The sequence below is a fragment of the Pseudorasbora parva genome, chromosome 3 (genome assembly GCF_024679245.1).
Source record: "Pseudorasbora parva isolate DD20220531a chromosome 3, ASM2467924v1, whole genome shotgun sequence".
Classification (NCBI taxonomy): Eukaryota; Metazoa; Chordata; class Actinopteri; order Cypriniformes; family Gobionidae; genus Pseudorasbora; species Pseudorasbora parva.
This window is the reverse complement of record NC_090174.1, coordinates 42,955,949-42,967,961: the sequence shown is the minus strand read 5'-3', so window position 1 is coordinate 42,967,961 and position 12,013 is coordinate 42,955,949. Positions and strand designations below refer to the sequence as shown.

Sequence of the window (12,013 nt, the reverse complement as noted above, 5' to 3'; positions counted from 1 at the left end):
TAAGTTAGCATTTTGAGAGGGTTTTGTGGTACTAATTAACATTTATGCAGTAATTAATATAAATGTTTCCCATAGAAAATAATTATTGAAAATAAATTAAATAAAAATAATTTATGCAGTATTTTAGATTAAAATAAACTCTAGGGTCTAGGCTTCTAAAATACAATTTTTTGAAGGCAGATTAGCATCAGTTGTTGAGAATATAGAAAGAAAACATGTAATACGCGTTGTGTAACCACTAGTTGCCTGTATAGCTCTCTATAGAGCAGTCTGTGAATTGCCTAGTTTTTAGACATAATTACATGTTTATTAGGTGGAAAATTTAAATATACTTAAACAATCTCAAAGTCTACTTTTTGTCAAGTTTTTGATTTTTTTTTTGTTAGAAATAGTGATTTGTAGTGTTAGTTTATGCATTATGATTACAGTCAAACATGAACATTGTGTTAGAAAGACAAGGCAAAGAAGCATCTTGTTACCCAATATTTTAATTCATAGGGTTTTGTGTGTGTGTGTGTGTGTGTGTGTGTGTGTGTGTGTGTGTGTGTGTGTGTGTGTGTGTGTGTGTGTGTGTATCTGCGTGTGCAGGGATATTTATATATCACATTCTTGATGTTTTATAGTGTCACCCCTTTACTGATGTGTACTTCTTTCAGTATTGTGGTCGATTTGTAGATTGTGCACATAAAAATATATATATTTTTTTATTTTTTGTTTTAATTTCCAATTCTTTTCCATTCACATGAAGAGAATGAATGTGACTTTTTTTTATGACCTCTTGGCCTGTTCGAATCATGCCCTCAGTTTTAGTGTTCACAAGTGTCATACAAGTCCCCAAGTTTCGTACCATTCTGATGAAGCTGTGATTTTTAACAATTCAAAACGTAAAATTCTCCAGTCAGAAATGACAGAAGACCGCACAGGACAATTTAAGTACTTTGATACCACAGCAAAACCACTAGTTTAACTAATAAAGTCCAAACATTATTTATAGAACAGTCAGTACTAAATCAATGTGCACTAATTACAAGCATAGATAAATACATTATAACAAAGTTACAAATAAAGTAAGATCTAACTCTAGTGTATGCAGCAACATTTTACAATAACAGTATAGTGTTCACTATATCAATTAAATATAAATTAATCTTTTTTAAAACTGTATTTTGTTGTTTGATTATCATTAATGACTTTGCACGGATACCATATGCACGGATACAATATAATGGCACCCATCAAATTTCTTTATCAACTTTTTAGGTTCTCTTAAGATGTAACTGACTGTATTTATGAGTATTTATGATACTTTCAGAGACTTGTTATTTTTTGTGTATTTGTCTATTCAAGCACATTGAATAGTGTGAAAATAGATGTGAAAGAGGAATCAATTCATTGTTTGTATGCTATCAAATTTGTATATGCTAATTTTATTGTGGGCCTTTTTTGGTGTATGATAAATAATATACAGTCATCCAATCCAATTAAACCCACATTCAAGCCTAAGTCCAATGAGGTACTTTCAGTTACCCATTATTACAGATCTCAGACCTGTTAAGATGACCATTGTCCTGATGGAGGACAGATTACATTAATATACATATAAGGTTAGCATTATATAAGAAAAAAACAACAACAACAACAACAAAAAAACAAAAACATCCAGTGTGTCAACAGCCTGAGAAGGCACAGGGAGCCATCTGGGTTCCTTATTCTTTACACTGAAATTTCTTTCCTACCAGCTGTTCAAGCTGTAGTTTTTTTTATAACTAGATTGCCAAGCTAAAATCATACATATAAAAAAGCCTCACTCCAGAGTCATCACTATTAAATGACAACTGCAGAAAACATAAATTAAACTAGCACCCTGCCAAACAAATGGGTCCAGCATAAGAAATATAAACCCATTTGCAGTATAACCACCCATATGGAATGGAACATTTTCCAGCTGTACATCTGTTGTGGCTGCAGTCCAGATATAAGAGAGATGGATTGCAATTTTACAGCTACCTGTCTTTTTCCTCCCTAATGCCCAAAGGACAGTCAGCACAATATCAAATACTGCCTACAATTACTTGTACCTAAATCACAGTTTGAGAATCCAAGACATGATATTGTGGAATAAACAAAACAATATCACAGTTTCAGATTCCCAAACTGTGATTTAGGTACAAGTAATTGTAGGCAGTATTTGATATTGTGCTGACTGTCCTTTGGGACATAATTTAAAAGATGCACGCACGCACGCACAAAATTGTGCCCCTGACCTGTAAAATTGTCAGCCTTAACATATGTATGTATAGTACAATAACATGATTCAGTGACTAATGTGAATATATCCTGGAAATATTGTCAAAATAAAATGAATATCACTGATAAACACTTCATCGCTTGTCTCTGCTCTGTGTTAAGACTTCGAAAAAGTCTCCAAATATGAAAAAGAGCTCCAAATATCTTAACTTTAAACTGGACATGGACGCACTAATCGGGAATTACAAATTTGTTACATTGGACAAAGAAATAAATAAAGGGAGCCAAGGAGAGTCAGGAAACAAAACTCTGCCTCCAAGCAGCTTACTAGGCAACAGATGTCACAGGATACAGTTTCCATGGATACAAGCTGAGCTGAGGCTAAAAAGACAAGATGAGGATGGAGTGGCGTTGTGCACAACCGCATGTCTGTGATGATGTGTGCTAGTGACCTGCTGAAAGGTGGCATGTGGAAACACACAATGCCATAATGGCTGAACTACCACCTTTCCCTATAACATACTTTAGACCGGCTGAGGAACTGGTTAACCTGATAATATTGATTGACCTGTCACAGGGCAATAGCCAAGAAAAGCCTTGGCAAATGAGAACGAGCTAAAGCGAGATAAGGAGGCTGAGAAAGAATAAAAGAGAGAAAAGACGTATTCCTGGATGTTTCTCGTCTTAAAAACAAAGAGAAAGAAACAGGTCGACCAATAGAGAAATCTCTCCATCCATTGACAGCTACACAACTTTGATGAGTCATAAAAGAGATCATAAAACCATTCCATATGAATTTAGTGCTTTAGTCCAAATTTTCTGGAGACACACAAACGCTTAATATGATGAACAGCTTGAATTTAGGCTTTTATTCACATATAAACATTAATCCCCTAACACTTCAGATGTGGTAAACAGAGGCTCAAGCATGTTCGTTTGATGTGCAAAACCAATGAGGTTCGTTCACATGTTCAAAATGTTGTTCATTCACATATATGGGGCGGCAGTGGCTCAGTGGTTCATGTAGGTCTATAAACCGGAAGGTTGGTGGTTCCATCCCCGGTTAGTGTCGAGGTGTCCATGAGCAAGACACCAAACCCCAGCTGCTCCAGACGAGCTGGATGGTGCCTTGCATGGCTGACAACGCCGTCGGTGTATGCATAAGAGAATGAATGGGTGAATGTGAGGCAATATGTAAAGCACTTTGGTGGCCATGGGTTTGTTGAAGTGCTATATAAATGCAGTCCATTTACCATGCAACATTTTTGAGCTACAGCAAGAACCAATGAGATTAATTCTCATGTGTTACGCAGCATGTTTGAGCTTCCTCAAGAACCATTGAGGTTCATTATCGTGTTACGCATCACGTTTGAGCTTACGCAAGAACCATTGAGGTTCATTCTCATGTGTTACGCAGCATGTTTGAGATCCTCAAGAACCAGTAAGTTCATTCTCGGGTCACGCAGCACATCAAGCTTCTAGCAGTCAATGGATGGATTTCATCAAAAAGATCTTTATTTGTGTTCTGAAGTTGAACTACAGTCTTACGGGTTTGGAACGACACAAGGGCGAGTAATTAAATGACAGAATAATAGCATTATTATTATTGTTATTATTTAATTGCAATATTATTTAAGAATTATGTTACTTTTTTCTATTCAATGAGTTGACATCAACAAACTCAATTAATGGACATATAAATAAATAATTATGTCCATTTTTCCTATCTAATTTTTTTTGCCGATATCTGCAATGTTTTATGAAATGGTATAGTGGAAAAGAAAAGGAACATACTGAGAGACTAAGAAGAGTGGATGAAGGCAGGGAGGTAGAGTCACAACATAGAGAAGCAAGCAGAAGTTGGACTTGGCCCAGCAGGTTGCAGCACAACCAGCAGTAGCAGCAGGAGATTAGAGGCCTGGCTGCTAGAGAGGAAACAGAGGGTGAAAACACAGCCCCGTCCCTCCGAAGCTTCAGTGCTGAGCTCACACACGACAGAGGACACAGCTCAAATAAGAGAAGAGAGGGAGGAATTCAAGAAAAAAGGTGGGGCGAATACAACATATTCAGTGGTGAAATATACCACACTGCAACGAGTTTTATAGCATTCAAATCCTGCTCCTGAAAGACCCCTGAATCACATGTGGGAACAGATATGAATATAATCATATCTTAATCATAGCTCTTATCTTATACACCAAATGTAACGCATATCAATAGATCATATCAACCCCTTACAGTGCACAAATGAGATATTCTTTATGAACAAGGGCAACCACAACACTGTTCAAAGCTCCTACTCATGCAATCACAAGATTAAGGATTTAAAGAGAGCACTTGAGGTCATGAAACTGAACTACACTGACCTGCTTCTGCCGCTAGCAAGCTGATTTAGACAATCAGACCTGTGTGTTGAGGCTTATCCGCCATTGCCATGGAAGTCTAGATAGGTCAAACAAGGATAGTCACAGCCAAACAAGGCAACAATAAACTGATTTAATGCCACAATGTCAAGATTGCCGAAAATTCTAATTCTAATAAGTGAATCCTAGAAAAGAAGGATCACTGTAGGCACTGTCATGGCACTATATCACATCGTTTAAGCCCAATATCACATCAGTGGAGGAAAGTTACATGATCTGATGAGTTGTGCTCATTCTGCTCAATTTATGTCAATCAACAGGCTGTTTTCTGGATTTCCATCCAAACACGAAGTGAATCTATTCAAAGTTCACGGAAAAACAAATGCAAATTAGGTGCGTTTCCATCAAGTTGTTCAGTGGAAACAGACGATTAGTCACGCGAGTTTAATGTTCGCCAAGTCAGAATTTATTTTTCATCTGCCATTATTTTTTCCGCTAAAGTCAAAAACCTCCTCAGTTTAGGCTAAAGTTTCAAAATTACAATTACAAATAAAGACCATACTGAATGATAAAATCCTTTTTAGATGAAAAGAAAAAACAACCACTAATAAAGCAATTTTATCTTTTAGAGACAGAAGTGGGTGCAAGACAAAAAATAACCCCATTTATTGTGGCAGGATGCGTGGTAACCATGGAGATATAAAGCCCTTTAGTGACTGGATATCTTAATCAAAAGCTGAGCTGCTAGAATGACCCCCAGAGGAGAGGATCAGTGTCTACAGAGAGTTCATAACATAATGCTTAAATATAGAACAGACAGACTATTGATTTTTGTCTTTAGTTATTATGTGGAGATGTTTCTATTTTTTTTTCATTGACAAATTCAATTTCTACAAAATCGGTTGTCTTTCTAGTATACAACTCATTTTAACTTCTGTTCCCATGGGTAAAAATGAACATGATCTAAAAGCTAAATATTTCGATGAGCTCTTTTACCCCTACGGCACAAGAGCCATATATAATAATCAGTGTTGGGCAGTAACTTTCTGCAATAACCAGTAATGTATACTATTACTAATGATTTCAGTAATAATATTACATTTACCATCTATAAAGTAGCTTGTTACAACATTATTTTTGTTGCTTTAACTGCTACTGATTTGAAATCCAATCATTCATAGATACTCAAGCTCTCACGACCTCACCCCAAGCTTGAAATATGGATAATCTTACATTCAGCTGCTGGAAATATTGCTACGTTATTAATATGCAGGTGGAGTGTGTGGTATTCATGAGGCTCTATTGACAGAAATGCAATATAATACACATTACTATGTTTTCAATGGAGTATAAGACCTTACATAATGTACTGTTGTGCTTTTATTACCTTAGAATAAGTCATTTCTATCATACACCGCAGGTCCCCTTACAGTGAAATCGCCACTTTGCGGCGTCATGTTTCTACAGTAGCCCTAAACGGAAAAACTTCTCTATGGTGCGTCAACTACTCTTGCTCTCTCTGAAGACATTTTTGTCCTGTGTTGGCCCCTGTAGCTTCTCTATGTGCTTTGAAAGGGAGGGGTGAGCGGTGAGTGATTGCAATTCACAACTTCACAGCTAGCTGCCACAAAAATTCACACACTGCACCTTTAAATAAATAAGACACTACTTTGATTTTATTGGGAGAAAAGATGACAAGAATGCCACTGTTAAATGTAAGTTGTTGCATCATTTTACTCTGGCATTATATGTCTTGCCCATTCTCCACCTTATGTGAATTCTTTTGACAACATACATCATGAAATATAATAAGATATGTGTAACAGGTGAACTATACACTGTAAAAAAAAGTCCATAAAAATAGGGCACAATGTACCATATAAATATGAAGGAATTTTCATATTGTTTTTTTACAGGTGTTTTACCTGTATTTTGAATTACACATTGCATTAGTTTGTGTTTTAACTGAAATTTCCGAAAAATGAATGGATAATGCACTGGCAGAAAATTACCAGTACATTTTCCGTTTTTATTTTTTACAGTGTAGCTAAAATTAGCATTAAGCTACACATGACAATTCATGAAATGACTATACTTTTACTCAAAACTCACTGTAAACCACCACTGAGTGTATGTAATAACTTCTGATTGCGATCTAACATGGATTTTTTAGAATAAGCTGTTTGCTATAGCATGCTTAGCATTTCTCAGGTAAACATCCTTTATTCTTATAAAAATAGCCCAAATCACATTGTCGTAATCGTATGTTTATTAGAACACGGAAGTGTAATGGAACTGTCATTGGAGGGCGGGTTATGGACATTTAATATGAGTGACAGATTTGCAGTGAATTATGTTATGAGTCATAACAGCAACAGCGGAAGTGAAAACACAGAGACATCGTTTTCGAAGCCACTAATATGCTCACCATATAACATGATTCAGTGGAAAATGAATAGAAATTATGATTTAGTCTAAAGAAATGCGAACTAAACAATTACCAATTTTTCAGGGGTGTAATGGAAAAGTAAACTAATGAGTAGTTGATAACTGTTGGCAGGGAGTAATAAATAAAGTAAAAATGTAACTTTTGAAAGAGTCACGGGTAATGAGTAATAAATAAAGATTTTTGAGTAACAATCCTAGCACTAGTGATATATGCCAGTATGACAATGAGTTAGAAAGTGTTGTTGATTTAACTAAAACATAAGCTATAAAAAAAAAAGAAAAAAAAAAAAAGTTTCTGTAGAATGAAATAAAGCTGAAATAAAATTAAATATAAATATTAGATGGAAAAATTGAACTTCAAATTTTTTTATAAATTTTTGCCTTGGCATCTAACTGAAATAAAATAGTTTTAAGTTGAAGTTGAAGTACTAAAAGTATTCAAACTGAAATAAAAATAATGCTAAATAGAAATAGAAATATTAAAAACAAAGTAATAATAAAAACTAAGTCGAACTAAGGTCTCATTTGTTAACATTAGTTATTGCCTTAACTAACAATAAACACATTTCTTAATATTAATAAAAATCTTAATATACACAAATGAATTCCTTTTGTTCATTCGAAACCTTTTAGCAATCAATTACTATAGGCTACATGGGGCAAAGGCTTTTGCAGAAACTTGTAAAACCCCAAAGACTAATAAAAGGATTCATTGACATTGTTCAACTGACGAGGATGATGAAGATGCTGTCAATCAGACCAGTGTACCTAAGACATCCGGATGTGTTCTTGAAGACAGTGGTCCACTCTGCGTCCCGTGGCTTTGAGTCCTCGTTTGGCTCGTGTTCCCAGCCCGAATGAGGGATGATGACCTCATTAGTCATCGTCTGAAGCCCGTGGTTAATTATCACCATCTTCAGTGGCTCATAGGAGGACAAGTTCCAAAGTGTTCCTAACAGGTGCAATGAGACGAGGACAGAGGAAAAGAAACAAAGAGAAAATCTGTTACATCTGTTAACATGACAAGAGCTACAAACAAAAAGTGGCATTGCTAGATCTGTTGACATGCACCACGCATTACAAAAGCATTGATTCTGAGTTTCCAGACAGGAACCTCCATTATAGAGGCATGGAAAGGAAAAGCAAAGTTTGAGAAAAATTGTTCAGCGTAAACAATGTGAAGGGGCCAGGCTGTCATTTTCCAGACAATAAAACAGAGAAGCTTGTTCTATAAGCCAGCAGACGTATATATGCCTAGAGTTAAGACTAGGCTTTGTTTTATTAACTTGGCAAGCACCGTTCAGCTACTGCAACCCTTGGAAATGTAGAGTGGATAAATAAACTGTCTTCTCTTGGGTTTGTAAAAATGAAGTCTCTGGACCGGGGGGGTATTTTCGCTAAAAACAGAAATAGCAAATGTTTACATAGCTGACCACGAACTCATACAAATGTACATCCTGATACAACTCTGAATCTACTTTTCCGTCCCTACATACACATAATCGCTCCATGTTCTTTTCACTCTGCAATTACTTCCAGATCAGTTTCTGCTGACAGAAACTACAACAGGAGACAAGAGGTCTATAAACATGTCATATATCTGTGTAATGAGGACTTGGGTTCTTTTAGCCCCCAAATAAATCTATTTACCCTCTAATAATAACCAAATTTGTACTGCCATCTGCAAGGAGGCTCCATTGCTATCACCACTTAGGCACTGAATAGCCATTAGGCCCTGGTTAAGGCCAAGATAACAAATGCCTTACACATTGCCCTTGCTGTACCTGGGAATGTCTACTTGGTAAAGTGGCACATTACGGATGCATGGATCATTACCAGCCAGCTCATGCGCTCATGCACGTGTTATTGTGTCAGATAGGCTTGTAGTCAGAGGAGATGTAGGTCTATACATAGCACATGCTGATTAACTTCACTTCAGTGCAGACAACTGGAGCAAGTTGGAGCAGTCAAAGGCTTTTATATGGATTGATTACAATTATGTACACATTTACTGTACAAACATTTGTAGACAAATTACTTATAAGGAATAAAAAAAAATGTAAATGCATAAAAGCAGTGATTTTAAATTGTAATTATAATTCACAATAGTACTGCACTATTTGATTAGCTCTTGCTAATTATAGGCACTTGACTTTGTCATACATTTTTAACCATGAATTTACCTTGACTCATTTGATATATTACCATCTACATTTTATAGATATTTATATGAAATAATAATGAATAACCTTAATATGAAATTTGTATCTCCTAGATGAATACAAAAGAGGGACCTAAACTGATGAGCTAAAACAGTATGACCAGTCACAGGTGAAGTGAATATTGTTGATCAAGGTCAGAAGGTAAAGTCTTGGTAGATGGCAAGCAAAAAAATGTGTTCAACATGTTGAATGCAGGAGAAATGGGCAGGAAATAAAGAAATAAAGACCTGAACATCTTTGACAATGGCCACATTGTTATGGCAAGGCTTGTGGGTTGCTCCCAGGCAGCAGTGGTGAGAATTTACTAACAGTTTTCCGATAAACAACAACAGCGACAGGTTGTTGGGTGCCCAAGGCTCATTGATGCACAAGGAAATTAAGGCTATCCCGTCTGGTCTGAGCCAACACAAGGTCTACTGAGGCACAAGCTACCCAAAATTGTAATGATGGTTTTGGGAGGAATGTGTCGCAAGCATCGCCCTCTGCTGCGTATGAGGCTGCATAGCCGCAGATCAATCAGAGCGCCTATGATGACTCCTGTCCACAGTCGACATTTACAAAACCTTGGAGCCATGGAAGAAGGTTGCCTGGTCCGATGAGTTTTATTTTCTTTTATACCACGTGGACGGGTGTGTACGTGTACACCTTTTACTTGGGGAAATGATGGTGTTTGGGATGACGACAAGCTGGTTGAGGGAGTGTGATGATCTGGAAAATGTTCCGCTGAGAAACCCTGGGTTCAGCCATTAACGTGGATGTAAATTTGACACATGCTACTAGCTAAACATCGTTGCAGAAAAGATACACCCCTTCATGACAATGGTGTTCCCTGGGGAAAGTGGCCTCTTTCATCAGGATAATGCACCCTGCCACACTGCACACATTGTTCACTAATGGATTGAGGAACATGACGAAGACCTCACAGCCTCACAGCCTACAGTACTTGAAGGATCTGCTGCTAACGTCTTGGTTCCAGAAACCACAAGATGCCTTCAGGGGTCTTGTAGAGTCCATGCCTCGGCAGGTCAGGACTGGTTTGGCAGCACGTGGCGGACCAACAGTATCTTAGGCATGTTTTGGCTCATCTGTGTATATTTATACAAGATAATGATATATTAATACTAATTGTACAAACACACACACAATAGTGGTAAAAACTATACAATCTGGTGTTGTAGGTTTGGTTTCCCTGTCATCTTTTGCAGGTTCCTGGATATCCCACAAATCTAATACAAAAGGAGCCAATGAAACCCACATGAGGGAAGCTGAACCTTGCAAGAGGTGCAGCCTGATTGAGTTTACTCCTTCCTGCTTGTCATTGGAGCCTCCCAGCTAATTCAATTTCCTGGGAGCAGCAGACATGCTGTTCTAACAGGCCATTCACTTAGGGCTATTACAGTCCCATCCTGCCCCCTGCCATTCATCATACACTGATTGGACAGCCGAGTCAGAGGGAAAGAAACAGGAAGAAGGGTAAACGAGGTAATCATCTCAGAAATGCCACCATACTCTGGACTTCTGGAATTTCTGAACAAATGTAATTTTGTAAGCTACGTTTGGTGGCCTTTTTCTAATGCCCTTACATATCCTTTTAAATACATCATGTGATTCAAATAGACCTTTGAGTACACAAACAGTACTGAACCTGAAAGTACTGAGCAAAGATTCATTCCAACTGTAAGATCCAACACAGTACCAAAATGGCGTAGAGTTAGCCTGACAAGCCAGACCCACATCAAAGATGTTTGGTCTGGAAACTCACCATAGACAGGGCTCAATCCGAGTGGCGGGATAAACAATTGTCTTTCAAACTCCCTCTGCACGGCGTGCATGCAATTGAATAGCGCTACAGCCAACCAGAGCAACGAAGGTGAAGCAGAGCTTGTTGAAAGATTAAACTTTTGCCGCCTCTGGTCGGCAAAACTCAGAACACATCTTCCCTTCTTAAGAATTACTTTACTTCTTTGTTCTTTTCTCAGAGAAAAGCTTAACTCCAAGTCTTCCAGAGTCCCGGTCAAAGCTGATTCGAAAGACCACCGTTCGCCAGTTTATGTGTTTACTAGAAGCACGCAAACAACTCTGCCGTCATTATGTTAAGCCCCGCCCACCGACTCTATACATGATTGGCCCGACCAGAGTTTGGCGTTTACAGCTCAGAAGGGTATTGAGAGTTGCTAGACGACACTCGTGGCAGTTTAGATTTGTTGCCGCTAGGGTGCGTCTAGATTTCTAGGCTAGTGTATAGTACAGAGTAAATCAAAATAAAACAGAATGAGTTAGTTATTATTACTGGTTTCTAAAATGCTCAAATTAATTGAATTTAGAATTGAATTTACCTTCCATAGTGTTGTGTACGTTTTTTGAGGATAAGAATGCATCACACAACCTGTTCATGTTCTATAAAGTGATACTTTTGTGTGAAAGTCACTTGTTTAGTATCTGAATAAATCATCGTTTTGAACAAATAGGATGAGAATGATTCGCTGATTTACTTATTAAAGCAGTCACTTGTCGCCACCTACTGGTGCAACTAGCAGAAAATTATGCTGAATTATGGAATGAGAAGCTACGCTTTAAATTGGTTTCTGCTGGATTCTGACTTTTTGCCTGCGATCAGAGCAAAACAGAAAAAATAAAGAGAAATAGAGAATTAGAGTAAGATAGAGAGTTATGGCAGATACAAAGATGCAGGACGCAGAGGTTCACAGCTACTGGTATAAACATACTGAGCAG

At 37.4% G+C, this 12,013-nt stretch overlaps 1 protein-coding gene and 1 long non-coding RNA gene across 16 annotated transcripts in view; one reads left to right on the top strand and one right to left on the bottom strand.

Moving 5' to 3' along the window:
- The window catches only part of arvcfb (ARVCF delta catenin family member b), a 280,305-nt gene that overhangs the window by 64,590 nt on the left and 203,702 nt on the right, over positions 1–12,013 (bottom strand). For all 15 annotated transcript variants that reach the window (XM_067438967.1, XM_067438968.1, XM_067438969.1 and 12 more), the window contains one exon: positions 7,827–8,010. In XM_067438967.1, coding sequence (XP_067295068.1) covers positions 7,827–8,010 — 184 coding nt within the window. The remainder of the gene's footprint in view (positions 1–7,826; positions 8,011–12,013) is intronic.
- Positions 1–12,013, top strand: part of LOC137071204 (uncharacterized) — a 186,880-nt gene that overhangs the window by 100,255 nt on the left and 74,612 nt on the right. The gene's annotated exons all lie outside the window — the stretch shown is intronic.